Consider the following 24,606-nt stretch of genomic DNA (forward strand, 5'->3'; position numbering starts at 1 on the left):
GTGCCAATACGTAATTTTTTTAGCACATTTGGGGTGTTGCCATATTCAGGGGGAAATGGGTAACAAAATGTGGGGTGCATTTTGTCCTGTTACCCCTTGTAAAAAGTGGTTAAAATTGTGGGTGTAAAGCAACTTTTTCTGGAAAAAATTTTAATTTTTCCTTTTCACAGCCAAGCGTTTCCTAATTCTGTGAAACGCCTGATGGGTCAAAGGACTCACTACACACCTTGAAATATTCCTTGAGGGGTGTAGTTTCCGGAATGGGGTCAATTTTTGGTGGTTTCCACTGTAGGGCCATCTCAGGGTGTCTTCATGTGCGACATAGCTCCCAATTACCATTCCAGCTAAATCCGCTCTCCAAAAGCCATATGGTGCTCCTTCCACTCTGAAACCTGCTGTGCGCCCATACATCAGTTTTTGAACACACAGGGTGTTTCTGTAAACTCCAGATTCAGGCTAATAGATTTTGAGTTCTGTTTGGCTGTTAACCCTTGTTGTGTTGCAGAAAAAATAAATTTAAATTTAAAATCTGCTAAAAAAAGTGAAATTTTGAAATTTCATTCCCATTTTCCTTTAATTCTTGTGGGGCACCTAAAGGGTTAACAATGTCTGTAAAATCAGTTTTGAATAGCTTGAGGGGTGTAGTTTCTAAGATGGGGTGATTTATGGGTGGTTTCTAATATGTAAGCCCCAGAAAGTGACTTCATAACTGAACTAATCCTGAAAAAAATGGGTTTTGGAAATTTTCTTAAAAAGTTTAAGATTTGCTTCTAAGCCTTCTAACGTCCCAAAAATAAATAAATGTCATTTTCAAAATGATCCAAACATGAAGTAGACATATGGGGAATTTAAACTAATAACTGTTTTTGGAGTTATTACTATCTATTATAAAAGTTAAGAAATTGAAATTTGGAAATGTTTCCAAATTTTTGCTAATTATATAATGTTTTATAAATAAAAAGGAAATATTTTTATCACTATCATAAAGTACAATATGTGACAAGAAAACAGTCTCAGAATGGCCTGGATAAGTAAAAGCGTTTTAAAGGGATTCTGTCATGAGATCTTACCCCTATTACCTAAACATATGCTCATGTCCGGACTAATAAGAAGAATCCTAAGCTGGCCTTATTAAACCTCACTGTGGCTCTATTTGCCCAAAAAACTGTTTTTTATAACCTGTCAATCACTTACTTAAGGTGCCCAAGGGGAGGTCTGTTAATACAGGGTGCCCGCCCGCACCCCTCGCCGTCCGGTGCCCAGCGCCACCTTCCCTGTCTTCAGCGCCGCCTTCTACAGCTCAGCGCCGCCTCCGCAATCCTCCCCGTCCCTCTGCCAGATCCCGCGCCTGCGCACTAGGCCCAATCTGCAGGTCATATCAGGGTTGAGCGAAGTTCGCATCAGGCCGGCGCATGCGCACTTTGCTCAGCGAAGCCGCGGCCAGGAGTCCGCACGAGCGCATCAGGCTGAGCTTAGTGTGCAGGCGCGGCATCTGGCAGAGGGACGGGAGGATTGCGGAGGCGGTGCTGAGCTGTAGAAGGCGGCGCTGAAGACAGGAAAGGCGGCGCTGGGCACCCTGTATTAACGGACCACCCCTTGGGCACCTTAAGTAAGTGATTAACAGGTTATAAAAAACTGTTTTTTGGGCAAATAGAGCCACAGTGAGGTTTAATAAGGCCAGCTTAGGATTCTTATTAGTCCGGACATGAGCATATGCTTAGGTACTGGGGGTAAAATCTCATAACAGAATCCCTTTAAAGTTATTACCACATAAAGTGACACATGTCAGATTTGCTAAAAAATAGCCTGGTCCTTAAGGTGAAAAATGGCAGGGTCCTTAAAGGGATTGTCTCATCATGGACAATGGGGGCATATCACTAGGATATGCTCCCATTGCCTTATAGGAGCAGGTCCCACTGCTGGGACCCGCACCTATATCGAAAATGGACCCCCGAAAGTGAAGGAGTGCGCACTGCGCATGCGCAGCAGTTCATCTATTTTCTATGGGGCCGGCGAAAATAGCCGAGCGCTGGCTTGGCTATTTTCGCCGGTCTCATAGAAATGAATGGGAGCGGGGGCCGCTCCCATTCACTTCTATGGGGAGTCGGCTTGGTGGTGGACGGACCGAGTCCTCCAGCCACCACCTTGCCGGACTCCGTTCTCGATATAGGTGCAGGTCCCAGCGGTGGGACCTGCACCTATAAGACAATGGGGGCATATCCTAGCGATCTGCCCCATTGTCCATGATGAGACAACCCCTTTAAGGGGTTAATGTATATGTCATGTGTATATGTTAAATGTGAACACAGGCTAAGCAGTTTAGTGCTTTGGAGTTACTATTCTCCCAAAAAGAAGATTTAGTAACATTTTTTTATTTATAACTAGTGAGTTACTAAATTGTTACCTTCATGTTTTTCTATTTTATTGCTAAATGCACGTGTTAAACAAAATGAAGAAACTCTGTGGATAATGCTGATTTAAAATGTTCTATTCTATCTTTAATATGTACAGCATCTAGTTGTCACATCAGGTAGGGAATAGTGCAGATCTGACCTACATCCACACCACTGTCCCTACCTCCTCAAACAAGCTGTCCTGAATGATGGCCCCCAACTGGGCATCGGTCTCTGACCTAAGTGCGCAGGACCTACTTTGGGGAGACAGAAGAGGACCAGAGAATATAATCAAAACCAAGAAAGAAGCAAACACAGAGTAATATACTGAGCAGGGTCAAAACCAGGAGATAACACTAGAACCAGAACCAGCAGTCAGAGGTGAAGTCACTAACAGGCAGAAGGTCAGAACTCCAGGTATCCACATGAAACACCAAGTAAGCGAGTGAGGCAAGAAGACCAAACACAGTCAACTGTGGCCTGTCCCGCCAACAGGACACATCGCCTTTTATGACCACATGAGGCCGCGTCAAGCATCCTTGCTCCCTGATAGACCGATCAGCCCCACTGTCAGCTGGTTGCCACAGTAATGTAGTGACACCCGTGGCACTGCATTAGAGTGGCCAGACTTACCGCAGGAGCGCAGATGAGTAAGTACCTAACACTATGCAGACCTATGTGTCTCCATGGTTACAGACTACAAACAATCCCTGACAATTGTGGGCCTACTTGTTACCTAATGAATATAGGTTACTAAGAAATTGGGGACAGGTGAAAAGGGCTGTCACTGCAGAATTGGACAACACAGGAGCTGTTTGTAGGAACACAACATGGTAGGAAATATAAGTAGCTTTATGTTTCATGTGATGATTTTCATCTCTTTTGAATATGTTTATATCACAATTATATATTTTTACTATTGGAAATGTTAATTCATTTTGACATCAAGTCTGAAGGTCTGCCCTTTATTGCAGAGATTCTTACCTCAGGAAGAATCGAAAAAAGGTTTTCTTCTTTGATAATTAAACATTGTTTGCGTCTCTTAATAGGAAGCGAGTGAAAGCTTCAGACAGGCACTTGACCTGCTGGACCAATTAGATGAGAGGTCACCCACTACTGACAAGGCCGACATCTTCTACCTGCTGGGCCTGTGCTACATGGAGCAATTAAAGTTTTTGCAGGTGAGTGGGTCTTAAAGGGAACCTGTCACCGGGATTTTGTGTATAGAGCTGAGGACATGGGTTGCTAGATGGCCGCTAGCACATCCGCAATACCCAGTCCCCATAGCTCTTGTACTGTGTAAAAAAATTGATTTGATACATATGCAAATTAACCTGAGATGTCTCCTGCCCCTGACTCATCTCAGGTTACTTTGCATATGTATCAAATTTGTTTTACACAATAAAAGCACGCAGAGCTATGGGGACTGGGTATTGCGGATGTGCTAGCGACCATCTAGCAGCCCATGTCCTCAGCTCTATACACAAAATCCCGGTGACAGGTTCCCTTTAAGACACCTTCTGCTTGTGCATTTCCAGTGTATAAAAAGCCTGTACTGTGGTTACGTAACTACTGAAGTCACACTTCTACTGTGAAGCATAGCGCTTATGTCTGCGCTGTTAATTTGGAACACATCAACAGTGCACACTGGAGTTGTTAAAAAACTGTCTCAAATTTTAACCTTTTCATTGTCAGTTTTTTAAGTAGATTATTAGGTGTTGGGTTTACATGTATGCTAAGTAAAAAACAAAAAAAAACAAGACTGCACGTCATATATAATCTCATCTTTATTTAAACATAGTTAAAAATCTAATTACAATAAAAAACATGTATAAGCAGCATATGGACCAACATATCAGCTAGACCTCATAACACCCAGGGCCCAATATAGTGCATAGTGCAATATTACTATCTGTGGTGCCAATCGGCATCCGACATTGTATCTTTAGGGACTAGTCTTAATAAGCACCATAAAGGTACCAAAAACACAGAAGTACACAATAAGTTCCAAAATCCCAGAATAACACAATCCAATATTGTCATAAGATATGCATACATTACAGGTACTGCTCTGACCCTTGGGAGATGACTGCACCCGATGTACGCTCACCCAGCTTCTTCCTGGGAGTGTGTCATATCTCCATTTCCCCTCATTTTTATACCGCAAATAACCAGTCACATCAGAAAATACACATGTGCTTGAAAATTATATGTCTTCATAATATCTGAACTCCAATATGGCGCATGATCATTCCCGCCTGCCTCATTCAGATGGCGTTCAGGAACGGCCATATTCTTGCGAGATTTCACCTAATCACAAATCCGATTTCAAATAGTCAGTCACCTGACCTTGTCTCCCATCTTGTGAGACAGGGCGGGATCCTAGGGCCTATTATCTCGCGATTCTTCAAGCAAGTTCGTTACACCGCCCATACCTCAGTACATCGGAGGTATGCTAAGGTTCAATGGCCTTTTATGACCAGATGGAACTCCATCACTGACTATTTTGGCTAACGTATCTGCACACACAGTTGTGTGGTACATACAGTATGTAGAATATACTACATTGATTTCTACTGACATGGTCAAGGTTACTTTTCATTTTCATCTTAATGGAGTACTTTTTCGACAGTTCATTGTGAATGGCGGTGGAGCTTTATTTTACTGTTGGTGAGCCTGTGTGATACAGCAGTAAATTGTATTTCAGCACCTTGGACAGCACATTAATAAATGTATTTGAAGAGGACCTTTCACCACTCCTGACATGTCTGTGTTAATAGCATTCCCCATGTAATAACAATTCTGGAGCATCTATTCTTATGTCTGTATGTTGTCCCATTCCTATATTATTTCTACTAGAAGTTATGAACAATTGCTGTCTGCGGTAAGGGTACAGAGGGGAGGTAACAAGTTGGGGGGGGGGGGGGGGGTGTACCTGCACAGTCTAAAAAAGGCAGCACTGATTGGATAGAGTGAGTCTGTGCAGGTGCACCCCCCCCCCCCCCCCCCCCCCGACTGGTTACCTCCCCTCTGTAGCCTTACTGAAAGCTACTAGCAATTCATTCATAACTTCTAGTAGAAATAATAAAGGAATGGCTTAGACATAAGAACAGATGCTACAGAATTGTTATTATATTGGAAATGCATGTAGCTATTGTAAGAAGATATAAGGAATCATCGAGGATGATAGGTACATGTCACCGAGGTTCCTGGCCTCGGTGGAGTAAGAGACGGTTTTTATGTGTCAGCAGCAGTTGCTGTTTGACACCTTAATACTTAGTATGGCTGTGTAGCTGATCCGGGACGGCTCTTACTGTGAGTAGTCAAAGTGCTGTGTGGGTGACTACTCCCCATGTTCCAGGCCGGGTTTTGCAAGGCCTAAAAACCAGCCAGCACTGCCAGGTGAGAGGGATTACCTCAGTCTGACAGTAGAGCTCAGGAGGTGTTTGTGCTGGGATCTGAGGCTTGTGCCGTGCTGGAGGGCTGAGACCCGTCTGTAGGGCAAACGGCCCCCCTCAAAGCCTGCTATGGACTGCTGGAGGCCGAACTACCAACAAGGTGATTTTGGCTATGTGGACTTTCCATTGTGTGTGAACTAACACCAAGACTGCAAAGTGACGCCTTGTTTTTGCTTTATGTGTGAATAAACCCAGAAGTTTGATTTAAGAGCTGGTAATTTGCCTCTGGTACACAGGGTGTGCGGACGCAGTACAGAGTAAATCCCCACACTATTAAAACAGACATATCAGGAGTGGTGAAAGGTCCTCTTTAACCACCTCCCGACCGCTGTACGCGTATATGCGTCCGGGAGGTGGTTGCTTTATTCCTCCTGGACGCATATACGCGTCTTCTCGCGAGACGCGAGATTTCCTGTGAACGCGCGCGCACAGGCGCGCGCGCTCACAGGAACGGAAGGTAAGCGAGTGGATCTCCAGCATGCCAGCGGCGATCGCTCGCTGGCAGGCTGGAGATCCGAATTTTTTAACCCCTAACAGGTATATTAGACGCTGTTTTCATAACAGCGTCTAATATACCTCCTACCTGGTCCTCTGGTGGTCCCTTTTGTTAGGATCGACCACCAGAGGACTCAGGTAGGTCAGTACAGTCCCACCAAACACTACACTACACCCCCCCCCGTCACTTATTAACCCCTTATAAACCCCTGATCACCCATGATCACCCCATATAAACTCCCTGATCACCCCCCTGTCATTGATCACCGCCCTGTCATTGATCACCCCCCTGTCATTGATCACCCCCCTGTCATTGATCACCCCCCTGTAAGGCTCCATTCAGACGTCCGCATGATTTTTACGGATACGATCCATGTATCCATGGATCCGTAAAAATCATGCGGACGTCTGAATGGAGCCTTACAGGGGGGGTGATCAGTGACAGGGGGGTGATCACCCTGATTACCCTGATCACCCCCTGTCATTGATAACCCCCCGTAAGGCTCCATTCAGACGTCCGCATGCGTTCTGTGGATCCGATCCATGTATCCATGGATCCGTAAAAAATCATGCGGATGTCTGAATGGAGCCTTACAGGGGGGGTGATCAGTGACAGGGGGGTGATCACCCTGATCATCCCCTGTCATTGATAACCCCCCTGTAAGGCTCCATTCAGACGTCCGCATGCGTTTTGTGGATCCGATCCATGTATCCATGTATCCGTAAAAAATCATGCGGATGTCTGAATGGAGCCTTACAGGGGGGGTGATCAGTGACAGGGGGGTGATCACCCTGATTACCCTGATCACCCCCTGTCATTGATAACCCCCCTGTAAGGCTCCATTCAGACGTCCGCATGCGTTCTGTGGATCCGATCCATGTATCCATGGATCCGTAAAAAATCATGCGGATGTCTGAATGGAGCCTTACAGGGGGGGTGATCAGTGACAGGGGGGTGATCACCCTGATCATCCCCTGTCATTGATAACCCCCCTGTAAGGCTCCATTCAGACGTCCGCATGCGTTTTGTGGATCCGATCCATGTATCCATGGATCCGTAAAAAATCATGCGGATGTCTGAATGGAGCCTTACAGGGGGGGTGATCAGTGACAGGGGGGTGATCACCCTGATTACCCTGATCACCCCCTGTCATTGATAACCCCCCTGTAAGGCTCCATTCAGACGTCCGCATGCGTTTTGTGGATCCGATCCATGTATCCATGGATCCGTAAAAAATCATGCGGATGTCTGAATGGAGCCTTACAGGGGGGGTGATCAGTGACAGGGGGGTGATCACCCTGATTACCCTGATCACCCCCTGTCATTGATAACCCCCCTGTAAGGCTCCATTCAGACGTCCGCATGCGTTCTGTGGATCCGATCCATGTATCCATGGATCCGTAAAAAATCATGCGGATGTCTGAATGGAGCCTTACAGGGGGGGTGATCAGTGACAGGGGGGTGATCACCCTGATTACCCTGATCACCCCCTGTCATTGATAACCCCCTGTAAGGCTCCATTCAGACGTCCGCATGCGTTCTGTGGATCCGATCCATGTATCCATGGATCCGTAAAAAATCATGCGGATGTCTGAATGGAGCCTTACAGGGGGGGTGATCAATGACAGGGGGGTGATCAGGGAGTCTATATGGGTGATCACCCCCCTGTCATTGATCACCCCCCTGTCATTGATCACCCCCCCCCCCCCCCCCCCTGGTAAGGCTCCATTCAGACATTTTTTTTGGCACAAGTTAGCGGAAATTTTTTGTTTGTTTTTGTTTTTGTTTTTTCTTACAAAGTCTCATATTCCACTAACTTGTGTCAAAAAATAAAATCTCACATGGACGCACCATACCCCTCACGGAATCCAAATGCGTAAACATTTTTAGACATTTATATTCCAGACTTCTTCTCACGCTTTAGGGCCCCTAAAAAGCCAGGGCAGTATAAATACCCCACATGTGACCCCATTTTGGAAAGAAGACACCCCAAGGTATTCCGTGAGGGGCATATTGAGTCCATGAAAGATTGAAATTTTTGTCCTAAGTTAGCGGAAAGTGAGACTTTGTGAGAAAAAAAAACAAAAAAAAAATCAATATCCGCTAACTTATGCAAAAAAAATAAAATTCTAGGAACTCGCCAGGCCCCTCATTGGATACCTTGGGGTGTCTTCTTTCCAAAGTGGGGTCACATGTGGGGTATTTATACTGCCCTGGCTTTTTAGGGGCCCGAAAGTGTGAGAATAAGTCTGGGATCCAAATGTCTAAAAATGCCCTCCTAAAAGGAATTTGGGCCCCTTTGCGCATCTAGGCTGCAAAAAAGTGTTACACATCTGGTATCGCCGTACTCAGGAGAAGTTGGGGAATGTGTTTTGGGGTGTCATTTTACATATACCCATGCTGGGTGAGAAAAATATCTTGGTCAAATGCCAACTTTGTATAAAAAAATGGGAAAAGTTGTCTTTTGCCAAGATATTTCTCTCACCCAGCATGGGTATATGTAAAATGACCCCCCAAAACACATTGCCCAACTTCTCCTGAGTACGGCGATACCACATGTGTGACACTTTTTTGCAGCCAAGGTGGGCAAAGGGGCACCTTTCGGATTTCGCAGGCCATTTTTTACACATTTTGATTGCAAGGTACTTCTTACACATTTGGGCCCCTAAATTGCCAGGGCAGTATAACTACGCCACAAGTGACCCCATTTTGGAAAGAAGACACCCCAAGGTATTCCGTGAAGGGGCACGGCGAGTTCCTAGAATTTTTTATTTTTTGTCACAATTTAGCGGAAAATGATGATTTTTCTTTTTTCCTTACAAAGTCTCATATTCCACTAACTTGCGACAAAAAATAAAAAATTCTAGGAACTCGCCATGCCCCTCACGGAATACCTTGGGGTGTCTTCTTTCCAAAATGGGGTCACTTGTGGCGTAGTTATACTGCCCTGGCAATTTAGGGGCCAATATGTGTGAGAAGTACTTTGCAATCAAAATCTGTAAAAAATGCCCTGCAAAATCTGAAAGGTGCACTTTGGAATATGTGCCCCTTTGCCCACCTTGGCAGCAAAAAAGTGTGACACATCTGGTATCGCCGTACTCAGGAGAAGTTGGGCAATGTGTTTTGGGGTGTCATTTTACATATACCCATGCTGGGTGAGAAAAATATCTTGGTCAAATGCCAACTTTGTATAAAAAAAAATGGGAAAAGTTGTCTTTTGCCAAGATATTTCTCTCACCCAGCATGGGTATATGTAAAATGACACCCCAAACCACATTCCCCAACTTCTCCTGAGTACGGCGATACCAGATGTGTGACACTTTTTTGATGCCAAGGTGGGCAAAGGGGCACATATTCCAAAGTGCACCTTTCGGATTTCACCGGTCATTTTTTACAGATTTTGATTGCAAAGTACTTCTCACACATTTGGGCCCCTAAATTGCCAGGGCAGTATAACTACGCCACAAGTGACCCCATTTTGGAAAGAAGACACCCCAAGGTATTCCGTGAGGGGCATGGCGAGTTCCTAGAATTTTTTATTTTTTGTCGCAAGTTAGTGGAATATGAGACTTTGTAAGGAAAAAAGAGAAAAAAAAAAAAAATCATCATTTTCCGCTAACTTGTGACAAAAAATAAAAAATTCTAGGAACTCGCCATGCCCCTCACGGAATACCTTGGGGTGTCTTCTTTCCAAAATGGGGTCACTTGTGGCGTAGTTATACTGCCCTGGCAATTTAGGGGCCCAAATGTGTGAGAAGTACCTTGCAATCAAAATGTGTAAAAAATGGCCTGCAAAATCTGAAAGGTGCACTTTGGAATATGTGCCCCTTTGCCCACCTTGGCTGCAAAAAAGTGTGACACATCTGGTATCGCCGTACTCAGGAGAAGTTAGGGAATGTGTTTTGGGGTGTCATTTTACATATAACCATGCTGGATGAGAGAAATATCTTGGCAAAAGTCAACTTTTCCCATTTTTTTATACAAAGTTGGCATTTGACCAAGATATTATTCTCACCCAGCATGGGTATATGTAAAATGACACCCCAAAACACATTGCCCAACTTCTCCTGAGTACGGCGATACCAGATGTGTCACACTTTTTTGCTGCCAAGGTGGGCAAAGGGGCACATATTCCAAAGTGCACCTTTTGGATTTCACCGGTCATTTTTTACACATTTTGATTGCAAAGTTCTTCTCACACATTTGGGCCCCTAAATTGCCAGGGCAGTATAACTACCCCACAAGTGACCCCATTTTGGAAAGAAGACACCCCAAGGTATTCTGTGAGGGGCATGGCGAGTTCCTAGAATTTTTTATTTTTTGTCGCAAGTTAGTGGAATATGAGACTTTGTAAGAAAAAAAAAAAATCATCATCATTTTCCGCTAACTTGTGACAAAAAATAAAAAGTTCTATGAACTCCCTATGCCCATCAGCGAATACCTTAGGGTGTCTACTTTCCGAAATGGGGTCATTTGTGGGGGTTTTCTACTGTCTGGGCATTGTAGAACCTCAGGAAACATGACAGGTGCTCAGAAAGTCAGAGCTGTTTCAAAAAGCGGAAATTCACATTTTTGTACCATAGTTTGTAAATGCTATAACTTTTACCCAAACCATTTTTTTTTTTGCCCAAACTTTTTTTTTATCAAAGACATGTAGAAAAATAAATTTGGCGAAAAATTTATATATGGATGTCGTTTTTTTTGCAAAATTTTACAGCTGAAAGTGAAAAATGTCATTTTTTTGCAAAAAAATCGTTACATTTTGATTAATAACAAAAAAAGTAAAAATGTCAGCGGCAATGAAATACCACCAAATGAAAGCTCTATTAGTGAGAAGAAAAGGAGGTAAAATTCATTTGGGTGGTAAGTTGCATGACCTAGCGATAAACGGTGAAAGTAGTGTAGTGCCGAAGTGTAAAAAGTGCTCTGGTCATGAAGGGGGTTTCAGCTAGCGGGGCTGAAGTGGTTAAAGAGAAGCTGTCACCAGAATATGCAGTATAATCTGCAGGCAGCATGTTAGAGCAGTAGAAGCTGAGCAGATTGGTATATGGATTTTTGGGAAAAGATTCAGTAAAGGCTTGTTCACATCTGTGTTTGAGGCTTCATTCGGAGCTTCTGTTGCTTTTTCTAACTTAACACCACTGTCACGAACAATTGTCAGTACACAGGAAGGTATGTATATAGAGATAGCTGTCACTCACTGATAGCACCTCCGCTGTGTACTGATAGCTGTTCACGGGGATGGTCTTTGCTGACTCGATTTATTTTTTCCAATCTCGTAATACACTGCTCATTTCGAGGGATTAGGACCACCCTTCAATTCAGCAGTGGTGGCCATGCTTGCACCCTATAGGAAAAAGCATCAGCGTATTCGGTGGCCAGGACTTCATATCTGTGCTGCAGCTGTGGCCAAAAAAAACCTGGATACGAGCAATGTATACTGTGATAGAAAAATGAATCCAGCCAGCAAAGGAGGCAATATGGACAATCACAGTACATTAGTAAGTGCATTTGTCTTCATGATAAATGCCATTTGCTGAAGTGAGAGAAGCCCTTGTAGCATGTGCACCACTGCTCTATTCAAAGTTTATGAGACTAGTGGACATAGTTGTGCGGTGTAGTCATCCTTCTTTGGCAGTCCCATAGACTAGTCCCATATGTTGGTATGGAATCCAAATTATTGTGGTCGATGGTGGGTGCATGACCACTGGGGCCCCAATGTAACAGTTATCCCCTATCCAGTGGCTAGGGGAGTAACTTGTTCTAACCCCTTTGATGTCATTTGGGGTGTGAATGTAAGGACAGATGACAACTGTATTGTTGATGGCCTAGGTTCACAAAATATGGTACATTGAGAAACACAGGACTGAATAAGATGATGTATGTACAACATGTAAAATGGATTGCACACACAATATGGACGTTTCTTATTCTGTGTTGCTGTCCATGTGATATATCCCAGGAAATTTCTTCCACATTATTATACATTGCTTATTGATGGTCGTGTGATTATTGTGTGTATTGTAATAACAATGCTAAGCAACAGGATTTGTTTCAGTTAACACGGTATATTTTCCAGGCCCTTGAGGCGCTGACCAGTGCCGTGAGGAATCGCTCTGGTTTTTGCGATGCTTATTATCAACGTGGACTCTGTCGCATGCGTCTCCAGCAATCAAAGTGTGTGCAGGATTTTAACAAAGCTCTCCAGATAAATCCAGGACATTTCCAGGTAAAATTATATTGATAATAATATGTTATAATATATCTCCTGAAGTAATGTTAAATATGGTAGATGTGGCGGTGGAACATGACTTCGGAACGTGATGGCTGCCTGATCGATCACACAGCTCCTCACTTCCTCATTGCTGATATACCCTCCAGATCGGGTGAAGATTGGGAGAGATAAAACTAGGGATTTACCTCTCACCTTGAAAGAGAGTAAAACTCGGGCAGACATGGATACATTTCTGAAGAAAAAGATGACTTTCAGTCCAGCTAGAGCTTCTAAGATATCGCCTGCCTCACTCAGACAGTACAGCTGTCCCAGCCACACAAGATGGGAATCTCTCAACGATATCCTGCTATTTTCTAAAGAAAACCATTCTTTAGGTACTGAACCCTGGCCTGAAAGATCTCTCCGAGATCAAGGCAGATATCAAGGAAATAGGCTAGAAGGTGAAGCACCTGAAGAACATGGTCAGAGACTCCATTAGCTGCTGTCACTCAGAAGGCCACAGACATGGACAATCGCAGCAGGACAAAGAATATCAGATTAAAAGTGTAACTGTCATTGTTTTTTATTTGCTAGTTTATTGGAGCTAGGCATGTATACCTGAGTTAGGCTGTCAATGATTGCCAAAACATCTGTAATTACCTTATAATAACAGCTTTCATTAATGTCCCCTGTCCCTTTCCACTGGTTTCTTAAAAGACCGTTGCTGTGGCTTGTCTGTCTTTCCTTCAGTGTAAACAGAAGACAGAGGGGCGGTCCTTCACACTGCATGCCTGCATTAGGCTTCAGAGTGAGGAGGCGTGTCTCTCAGTAATCCAATCTGATTGGCTGGCAGGGAGCTGCTGGCTTAAGCAAGTGTGTATGGTATGTGAAGTAAGGGAAGGCAGTTTTGGCCTCGGAGAACTGGCAGAGGAGCCATCTTGAGAAGATCTTCATATTGTAGAGTTCAAAACAGCCGTAACTAAGCAAAAAGCTCAAGAAAAAAAGTGGTATGTGAAGAAACTAAAGATTAATGCAGCAGCAGTAACGTATGTTAAAATAGATTTTATTTTTTGTGAAAACATGACAGTTACACTTTAAAGGCATACCAGAGACTTTTACCGATGGGACTCCTCAAGCAGTGGCTGAAGTTATCTTTACTATATTACTGGGACAGGAGAGGGCTTCAAAAATGGTAATTGAGATTATTCATAGGTCATTACGCACCAAGCCTAACAGTACTGAACCCGCTAGAGATCTGATCTGTGGGCTCCTGAATCATGTGGACCTGGGAGTTCTACAAACCAGCAGAGACAACCTGGATCTGACAAATAAATCTATTCACAATGACCTCGCACATGATGCTGTACCTAGATGGCCTACCCTTAAGGGTGCATTCACACGACCGTATAAATGGATCCACATCTGTTCCGCAAATTTGCGGACCCATTCATTAATGGGGCTGCAAAAGATGCAGACAGCACACCGTGTGCTGTCCGCATCCGTTGTTCCGTTCCGTGGCCCCGCAAAAAAGATAGATAACGTCCTATTCTTGTCCGCAACAAGCTTAGGAATTCTCTATATAGCGCTGGCCATGTGCGGTCCACAAATTGTGGAATGCACACGGCCGGTATCCGTGCTTTGTGGATCCGCAATTTGTGGACCGCAAAGCACCTTACGGTCGTGTGAATGCACCCTTAAGGGGTTTTCCAATCATATACAATGGGGGCATATCGCCAGGATATGCCCCCATTGTCTGATAGGTGTGGGTCCCACCTCTGGGACCTGCACCCACAACTAGAACGGAGCGGGGAAATGAATGGAGGGCGCACTGTGCATGCGCAGCCGCCCTCCAGTCATTTCAATGGGGCCGCCGAAAATAGCCGAGCGCTGGCTCGGCTATTTCCGTCTGCCCCATAGAAATGAATGGGAGCAAGGGCCGCACGTGCGCGATACGCTCTCATTCACTTGTATGGGAGCAGCGCTTGGTGGTGGATGGATCCCGGGAAAATTCATCTTACCACCATCCTGATCATGGCAATACAGTTGAATTCTGGAGGGTATCTGTGGTAGCTGGCAGGGTACAGAAGTACCTGATGCTCCCATCATTAATTAATGTTGAGACTGTCAGATTGTTACATACTCGGTGGAATGAGGAGGGGGTACAGAGTTTGCGGTCACACTGAATATTCTCTGCCCGATATGATGAGACATGTGTGATTAATGGCCGCACTTTATAAAGTGCACATGACTGTTGCTGCTGTATATTGCTATAGTATACTTGATGGCACATCATTTGGTCGGTGGCTCGGTGCGATGAGCCTTGGAAAAATAAGCTGTATGTTTCTTTCCTTTAGAAATAGTCATTTGTGAAGAGTTCTGTTTACAGTGCAGGGATGCTATATTATTGACCATCAGTATATTGTATGTAGGGTTTGTACACTGACTTCTACTGTACATTATATATATATATATATATATATATATATATATATATATATATATATTCATCTGCTGATAAGTGCATGGCTCAGCTCACCCTGATCATTTGTTTCTTAATGCAGGCCTTTTTGTGCCGAGCAGCTTTCTATGGATTTAGAAAGAGATATTCCAAAGCCATCATGAATTGCAACGCTGCAATCAAAGTGCAGCCGCACAGCGTAAGAGCTTATCTCTACAGAGGAGCATTAAAGTACTACATTAAGGTGAGACGTCCTATTGCCGGAACATCCTTTCAACTACTCTAAAAGGCTTGAAGATTGTCTCTGTAAGTAATTGTCACTCAAGAGGATTTTATTTCATCTTTACTTTTTGCTAGTATGTGTACCGTGGGGTCCGTTCTTTGAAAAAGGAGGCCATTTATGGTGCAAAAAGTTTGTTTTCTGATTAGCTGAAATCTACATGGTGACACCAGTGAAGCCATAAATTATAAAATTATTTCCAGCAACAACTGCAAAACCAGTAAGTGTGTAATAAAAGACGAGAAATCTCCTTAAAGGGGTTGTCTCACTTCAGCAAATGGCATTTATCATATAGACAAAGTTAATACAGGGCACTTACTAATGTATTGTAATTGTCCATATTGCCTCCTTTGCTGGCTGGATTTATTTTTCCATTACATTATACACTGTTCGTTTCCATGGTTACGTCCAACCTGCAATCCAGCAGTGATGGACATGCTTGCACACTATAGGAAAAAGAGATGGCCTATTGGCACTCCTACGGTCCCGGCCACCAGAAAGTCTTGTGCTTTTTTCTATAGTGTGCAAACACGGCCACCGCTGCTGGATTGCAGGGTGGCCATAACCCCTGGATACGAGCAGTGTATAATGTGATGGAAAAATTAATCAAGCCAAGAGGCAATATGGATAATACCAATACATTAGTAAATGCCTTCTATTAAAGAGGTTCTCGGGGCTTTTAGGTCATGAATATCAGATCAGCGGGGGTCCGACACCCGGCACCCCTGCCAATCATCTGTATGAGAAGACGGTGCGCGCAGTGCACATGTGCCGTCTCCCATCTGTCTTCCTGTTCGCTGCTGCTTTGCCATAGACAGCAGCGGTGAACAGGAAGAAAGACAGGAGATGGCACATGTGCACTGCACTGCACCGTCTCCTCATAAATTTTCTTCAAAAATCACTAAACTGTACTATAAAGCAGAAAAATGGCAGCACCAGAACAAAAAACAAAATAAAGAGGTACAAGTCTAATGGGACTAGACTATTGCCCAAAAGGTATAAAATGCATCCACATGGGTGAATATTTATCTTTTTTTACTTATTTGAGTGTGCTGCCTTGTTTGCATTTTTTAAACTGTACTACTATAGTTCTTACACGATAACTATTAAGATACTATCACACTGTATCATAGCCTCTAGATACCTGTTACATTGCATTACAGCCTATCAATGTGAGCACGCACTGATTTTACATAAAAAATGTGCAGCCTTTAAACGCAAACACACACTATTGTGACATCATCATAACAGAGCTGTGCCTATCAATACACACTATTGTGACATCATCATAACAGAGCTGTGCCTATCAATACACACTATTGTGACATCATCATAACAGAGCTGTGCCTATCAATACACACTATGGTGACATCATCATAACAGGGTACTGCCTATCAATGCACACTATGGTGACCTCATCATAACAGAGCTGTGCCTATCAATACACACTATTGGGACATCATCATAACAGGGTACTGCCTATTAATACACTCTGTTATGACATCATCATAGTGGAGTGCTGCCTATTAATACACACTATTGTGACATCGTCATAACAGAGTGCTGACTATTAATACACACTACTGTGACATCATCATAACAGAACAGTGCCTATTAATTAGGGCTGCGCATCTTCACTCGTCTCACGATTCGATGCGATTACGATTATCAAGTCCACGATTCGATTCGATTCGGCGATGCATCAAGATTATTACCCAAGTCCCCTTGTTTTTCAATTTTACATCAAAAAATTAATTCAATCAGTCAGAAATTGCACAAAAATATTTATTTGTATCTATTGTCAGGCGGATCCGTCTGACAAATGCATTGAAATACCGGATCTGTCTCTCCGGTGTCATCTGGAAAAACGGATCCGGTGTTTATTTTTTTCACAGATTTAAAGGTCTGCGCAGATCGGAAGAACGGATCCGTCAATGCAGCAATTTTAATGCCGGATCTGGCACTAATACATTTCAATATAAGTTTAAAGCTGGATCCGGCAAGTGTTCAGGATTTTTGGCCGGAGAGAAAACTGCTGCATGCTGCGGTATTCTCTCCGGTCAAAAAACGTAAGAGGGACTGAACTGATGCCTCCTGAACGGATTGCTCTCCATTCAGAATGCATTAGGATAAAACTGGTCAGTTCTTTTCCGGTATTGAGCTCCTAGGACGGAACTCTATGCCGGAAAAGAAAAACGCAAGTGTGAAAGAACCTGAGAGACCATCAGTATTAGGCTAGTTTCACACTAGCGTTCGTCGGTCCGTTCGTGAGCTCCGTTTGAAGGGGCTCACGAGCGGACCCGAACGCCTCCGTCCAGCCCTGATGCAGTCTGAATGGATGCGGATCCGCTCAGACTGCATCAGTCTGGCGGCGTTCAGCCTCCGCTCCGCTCGCCTCCGCACGGACAGGCGGACAGCTGAACGCTGCTTGCAGCGTTCGGGTGTCCGCCTGGCCGTGCGGAGGCGAGCGGATCCGTCCAGACTTACAATGTAAGTCAATGGGAACGGATCCGCTTGAAGATGTCACCATATGGCTCAATCTTCAAGCGGATCCGTCCCCCATTGACTTTACATTGAAAGTCTGGACGGATCCGCTCAGGCATCTTGCGCACTTAGAAAATTTTCTAAGTTATTAATGCAGACGGATCCGTACTGAACGGAGCCTCCGTCTGCATTAATATGATCGGATCCGTTCAGAACGGATCCGATCAAGCGCTAGTGTGAAAGTAGCCTTAGTCCTGGAGGTTTCAGGTTGATAGATCCTGTGTATCCACAATCACCATCCTCTCAGTAGGGACTGATACACGTGTGAAGGGGCTCTGATGGTGCAGGATCAGTAACTGTCAGTAAGGCTGGTTTCACACGGGCGTTGCGGAAAAATGTGCGGGTGCGTTGCGGAAACACCCGCGATTTTTCCGCACGAGTGCAAAACATTGTAATGCGTTTTGCACTCGCGTGAGAAAAATCGCGCATGTTTGGTACCCAAACCCGAACTTCTTCAAAGAAGTTCGGGCTTGGGATTGATGTTCTGAAGATTCTATTATTTTCCCTTATAACATGGTTATAAGGGAAAATAATAGCATTCTGAATACAGAATGCATAGTACAATAGCGCTGGAAGGGTTAAAAAAAAATAAAAACGTTAACTCACCTTATCCCCATGATCGTGTAGTTCCCGGTCGGTCTCTTCTTTAGCTGTGGGCTTGGGCTGAATGACCTTTGGTGATGTCAGATCACATGCTCCAATCACATGGTCCATCACCATGGTGATTGAGCATGTGATCTGACATCACCACAGGTCCTTTAGTCACAGCTAAAGAAGAGACCGACCGGGAACTAGGCGATCATGGGGATAAGGTGAGTTAACTTTTTTATTTTTTTTAACCCTCCCAGCACTATTATACTATGCATTCTGTATTCAGAATGCTATTATTTTCCCTTATAACCATGTTATAAGGGAAAATAATACAGTGAATAGACTGTCACCTAGAACCCATGCGTGAAAATCGCACCGCATCCGCACTTGCTTGCGGATGCTTGCGATTTTCACGCAACCCCATTCATTTCTATGGGACCTGCGTTACGTGAAAAACGCAGAATATAGAACATGCTGCGATTTTCACGCAACGCATAAGTGTTGCGTGAAAATCACCGCTCATGTGAACAGCCCCATAGAAATGAATGGGTCAGGATTCAGTGCGGGTGCAATGCGTTCAACTCACGCATCGCACCCGCACGGAAATCTCGCCCGTGTGAAAGGGGCCTAAATCTGACACCCCAGCAGTTTCAGATCCCTGCCCTTAGCTGAGAGTTGTCAGTGTGGATCACCTCCTGCTGGGAGCAATCTCCTGAATAGTGTGAGATAAATGTAGACATTCCCAGACTGGCCACTAGGGGCCGCTGTTTGACCGCCTTTCATAGACCCGGAACCTAAAGTTCCGTCCACTGTAGACGGATGGGAAGAATAAGAAGATACACAACCGGAAAAATAAAGAAGAAACATGGCGCGGGCGGCAAAGGTATGAGAAGCGGCAATATGAGCTGTGTAGGTGGCAGGCGGTAGGTGTATATGCTGTGTAGGTGGCAGGCGCTTTGGAGGTAGATATTACATAGGTGACAAAACTCACCTCGCCGCCAGCCACCGCACGTCCGCACTGCCGCCTGCTTCTGAGTGTCTGACTGGGAGCCGGAGATGCGCGGAAACCACGCCTCCGGCTCCTCCTCACTCAGTCAGACCCGGCTCACTCAATGTTGTGGCCACCCCCTCTGACACGTCAGCGGGAGGCGGGAAAGAAGGCGCCCAAAAACTTTTTTCCGACTCGGCTGCACGGCGGACGCGTCGCTAACGTCATTAACATGCATCGATTATTTAAAGCAACCGCATCGATGCAGAATCGCCGGGGGTCGAATCGCGATGCATCGCTGCATCGATTATATTCGACAGCCCTACTATTAATACACACTATTATGACATCATCATAACAGAGAGCAGTCTATTAACCCTTTCAGGACCAAGCCATTTTTCACCTTTCTGCCCAGGCCATTTTTAGCAAATCTGACCAGTGTCACTTTATGTGGTAATAACTTTTAAACGCTTCTACTTATCCAGGCCATTCTGAGATTGTTTGTTTTCTCTTCCCATATTGTACGTCATGACACTGGTAAAATTGAGTCAAAATTGTTCACATTCCAATTTCTCTACTTTTATAATAGATAGTAAAACTCCAAAAATAGTTAGTACTTTACATTCCCCATATGTCAACTTCATGTTTGGATCATTTTGTGAATGCAATTTTATTTTTTGGGGACATTAGAAGGCTTAGAAGTTTAGAAGCAAATCTTGAAATTTTTCAAATTACCTTATTTTAGAAACTACACCCCTCAAGGTATTCAAAACCGATTCTACAAACGTTGTTAACCTTTTAGGTGTTCCACAAGAATTAATGGAAAATGGAGATTACATTTCAGAATTTCAAATTTTTGGCAGATTTTCCATTTTAATATTTTTTTTTCCACTAACACAGCAAGGGTTAACAGGCAAAGAAAACTCAATATTTATTGCCCTGATTCTGTAGTTTACAGAAACACCCCATATGTAATTGTAAACTGCTGTACGGGCACACAGCATTGCGCAGATGTAAAGGAACGCCATATGGTTTTTAGAAAGCAGATTTCACTGGGATAATTTTAAGTTGCCATGTCACATTTGAAGACCACCTGATGCACCCCTAGAGAAGAAACTCCCAAAATGTTACCACATTTTAGAAACTACACCCCTCAAGGTATTCAAAACTGATTTTACAAACGTTGTTAACCCTTTAGGTGTTCCACAAGAATTAATGGAAACTGGAGATTCAATTTCAGAATTTCCCTTCTGTTGCAGATTTTCCATTTTAATAATTTTTTTCCACTAACAAAGCAAGGGTTAAAAGCCAAACAAAACTCAATATTTATTTTCCTGATTCTGTAGTTTACAGAAACACCCCATATGTGGTTGTAAACTGCTGTACGGGCACACGGCAGGGCGCAGAAGGGAAGGAACACCATATGGTTTTTGAAAGGCAGATTTCACGGGGATAATTTTAGGCTGCCATGTCACATTTGAAGACCCTAGAGTAGAAACTCCCCAAAAAATTACCCAATTTTGGAAACGGAAACACAACGGAAACGGAACAACGGATTCGTTAAAAACGGACCGCAAAACACAGAAATAGCGATACGGTAGTGTGAAAGAGGCCTAAGGTGAAGTTTTGTTGGTATTATTTTAGGGTACATATGATTTTTGCTCTATATTACTCTTTTTGTGAGGCAAGATAACAAAAAAAATAGCTCTTTTGGCACAGTTTTTAGTTTTTGCTATTTGCAATGTTCATCTGGCAGGTAAGATCATATGGTATTTTTTTAAAGCAGGTTGTTACGGACGCAGCAATACCTAATATGTATAGTTTTTATTAATTTATGTTTTACACAATAACAGCATTTTTGAATAAAAAAAATAAATCATGTTTCAGTGTCTCCATATTCTGAGAGCCCTAGTTTTTTTTATTTTTTAGGCGATTGTCTTAGGTAGGGTCTAATTTTTTGCGGGATGAGGTGACTGTTAGATTGGTACTATTTTGGGTGGCATATGCCTTTTTGATTGCTTGGTGTAGCACTTTTAGTGATGTAAGGTGACAAAAAAAAGTTTTTTTAGCACAGTTTTTATTATTTTTTTGACGGTGTTCATCTGAGAGGTTAGGTCATGTGATATTTTGATAGAGCCGGTTAATATGGACGCCGCGATGCCTAATATGTCTACTTTTTTCTTTTTTTTTTCTCTATTCTTTACAAAAAATATATTTTTTAAAAGAACACATTTATTATTTTTTGCTTGAAACTTCAATTATTTTTTTCAACTTTCTTTTTTTTAACTTTCTTTTTTGTCCCATCCCCTTTACAATGCATCACAATACTTCTGTATTTTGATGCATTGGCTGTAAGTGTATTACAGACTGTAATACACTTACAGCCTGCTTGCCAGTGAGATTCAGGGGGCTGGATCTCACAGGCTCTCCCGTAAGGCAGCCACCATGCCTAAGGAAGGCATCGGGCTGTCTTCCCTGCCATCGGGTCCCCGTCACAGCAGCGCGGGGACCCGATGGCTGCTTCCTCCCTGCACGGACATCGCACGTGCCACGGTCAGCGCTGACCGCGGCCGTGCAGGGGTTAATGTGCCGGCATCAGTGATTTCACCAATGCCAGCGCATACAGCAGGGTTGCGGCTATCAGTAACTGCCGACCCTCTGCCGCGGATCGGGCGGGCGCAGCTCCTGCACCCGCCCGATCAGGTCGCCTTACATATATACGGCACTGGGCGTTAAGGGGTTAATACACACTATCATGACATCATCATAACAGAGCATTGCCTATTAATACACATTATTGTGACATCATCACAATATTCCAACATAGACACATGTGATATTCACACTTACACTATTGTGGCATCATCACTAAACAGCAGTGTCTATCAATATAAACACATAAGGGGAGATTTATTTAAAAAAAAATAATAATCTAAGGCAGTTTTTCATTACACCAGTTTTGATAAATCTCATAGACTATTATGACATTATAGCCTAGGCTATAAATTCACACGTCATCAAACTACCACATTATTGTGCCGTTATCATGCTGTGCCTATAGATAGATACAACCAGCCTATTCCTGACACACTAGACTCCTGATTACGAGACCATCAGAATAGCGCGCGGTCTATAAATACAAGCACAATTCCTCTTAGTACATGGAAGCTTATGAATACATTAAACACATCAGAAGACAGTCTTTAATTATTCCAAACAATTGTGATGTTATCTGAATAAAGTGTATATCTGAATAATGGGCATAAGTGCTCTTGTGATATACTAAATCAGTACAGATACAAACCGTCACACTGTGACATCATATCCATATAAACACACATTCATAACCTCATCATTGTGCAGACTGCAGATACCCAATACACGCACACACTATTGTGACACCGTCCCAACAGAGGGCGGCCTAGAAATTCATAGTAATGTGATATCATCATAAGAGGCATTATATGGTGGCACCATAGAACTGCAAAGACCCCCGGGACCCCCCGTCAATCAGCTGTTTTGAGAAGGCACCAGCGCTCCTGTGAGCGCCTCTGCCTTCTCACACCTCGCCAAGCACAGCGCCGTACAGTGTATAGTGGCTGACCTTGGTTTTGCACTTAGCCGGAGCTGCTCCTAGGACACGTGATCGATGAACATATCATTGCTGGCCTAGGAAAAGCAGAGAGAAGGCCATGGCACACAAAGGTAATAAGGAACGGTTAGCACTTCAACCCCACAGGACGCCCGCACGGGAAGGGAAGATCCTCAATGCAGTAAAGAAATCCCAGCGGGCACTGATTCTTCAATTCATGTATCCTTTTTTTCATCTTAGCAATGGTGCAACAATGTAACAATGGACGCGTTTTGGCCCGTCCAGCCTTTATCAACTTTTTTGAGCTGACGAAGGCTGGACAGGCTGAAACGCGTCCATTGTTACATTGGTGCACTATTGCTAAGATGAAATAAAGGATACATGAATTGAAGAATCAGCGCCCGTTGGGGTTTCTTTATTGCATGGTACACAAAGGAGCGCTGGTGCCTTCTCCAACAGCTGATCGACGGAGGTCCTAGGTGTCGGAACCCCACTGGTCAGATACTAATGACCTATCCAGAGGATACAGTAGGTTGTCATTAATCAAAATCTCAGAAAACCCCTTTAAAAATTACTATGTTTTGTTCTGTTTGGATAATCCTATGTATGATCATAGGAATACATAAAAGTACATGAATAGAAAAAAACTAAAGTATAGTATTGCTGAACTGTGTAATATCAGAATATCTTGTCTCAATTCCAATAAAAATATTATCACCCAAAATTGCTATGTTTCTGGTGGCATATGCATTTAGCCACATGGTAAAGATCCTCTGGTTCCCCAGAGCGAGAGATGATCTCTGTGATCTGTAATTGCTCTCCTTTCTTGTGCAGTTTTTGAGCCCTGAAAACTGCTGACGGCACTAGAGATGATGGAGTCATACAGACATACCTATTTGGAGGTTGCATGACCGAGAAATTGAAGTTTTCTTTAACTCGGTGCCATGACGGCAAGTACCCAGGGGACAGTCCCTTCATGTTCAGTCCCTGGACTTTCTGCACTCATCTCTGCTCTAAGTAACAGCCGTAGTGGTCTTCTGGCTGGTGGCTGGAGCTGACAGTACAGAAGGATGAGGCTGGGAAGCGTTCATTGCAGAAAGTCCAGGACACTGGACATGCAAGAACCACCTCCTTTGGAACTTGCAGTTGCAGCGCCGATGAAGGCTTTCATACTGCAGCATGCATGACCGTCACTCTAGGCATGTCCGCATTGCTCTGTCTGTCACCTGTGCTGTCAGCATTTCGAAGGCTGAAAACTGCTTTCCATACTGTACTTAAGATTTGTCATTGTTATTAGTTCATTTTATTAAAAAATCCTTTAGAAAAAGAAACCAGAAATTCACCGACGTATGTCAGTATAACACAAGACATAATCAATATTGTGTTCATTCCAGGCATATAAATTGGCAATTCAAGACTTAACAAAAGCCACCGAGTTGGATCCGTCTTGCTCCCTTGTGTATTACAACAGAGGAGTCTGCTACCATCAGATCAAGATGTACGAAGAGGTAAGGGCTGTGGGATAAGAGCCTGGATTAGAAAACCATAGACATGAAAGTCGTATTTGATGGAAAGCTGCAGCTTCAGTGAAA

General features: G+C 43.7%; 1 protein-coding gene across 1 annotated transcript in view; it reads left to right on the forward strand.

Annotated features, from left to right (window-relative positions):
• TTC6 (tetratricopeptide repeat domain 6) overlaps window positions 1-24,606 on the forward strand; it is a 141,258-nt gene that overhangs the window by 68,915 nt on the left and 47,737 nt on the right. The window contains exons 21-24 of the mRNA XM_044271261.1: window positions 3,443-3,574; window positions 12,427-12,576; window positions 15,123-15,263; window positions 24,409-24,522. Of these exons, the coding sequence (XP_044127196.1) occupies window positions 3,443-3,574; window positions 12,427-12,576; window positions 15,123-15,263; window positions 24,409-24,522 (537 nt within the window). The remainder of the gene's footprint in view (window positions 1-3,442; window positions 3,575-12,426; window positions 12,577-15,122; window positions 15,264-24,408; window positions 24,523-24,606) is intronic.

This window comes from Bufo gargarizans, chromosome 11, assembly GCF_014858855.1.
Source record: "Bufo gargarizans isolate SCDJY-AF-19 chromosome 11, ASM1485885v1, whole genome shotgun sequence".
Lineage (NCBI taxonomy): Eukaryota > Metazoa > Chordata > Amphibia > Anura > Bufonidae > Bufo > Bufo gargarizans.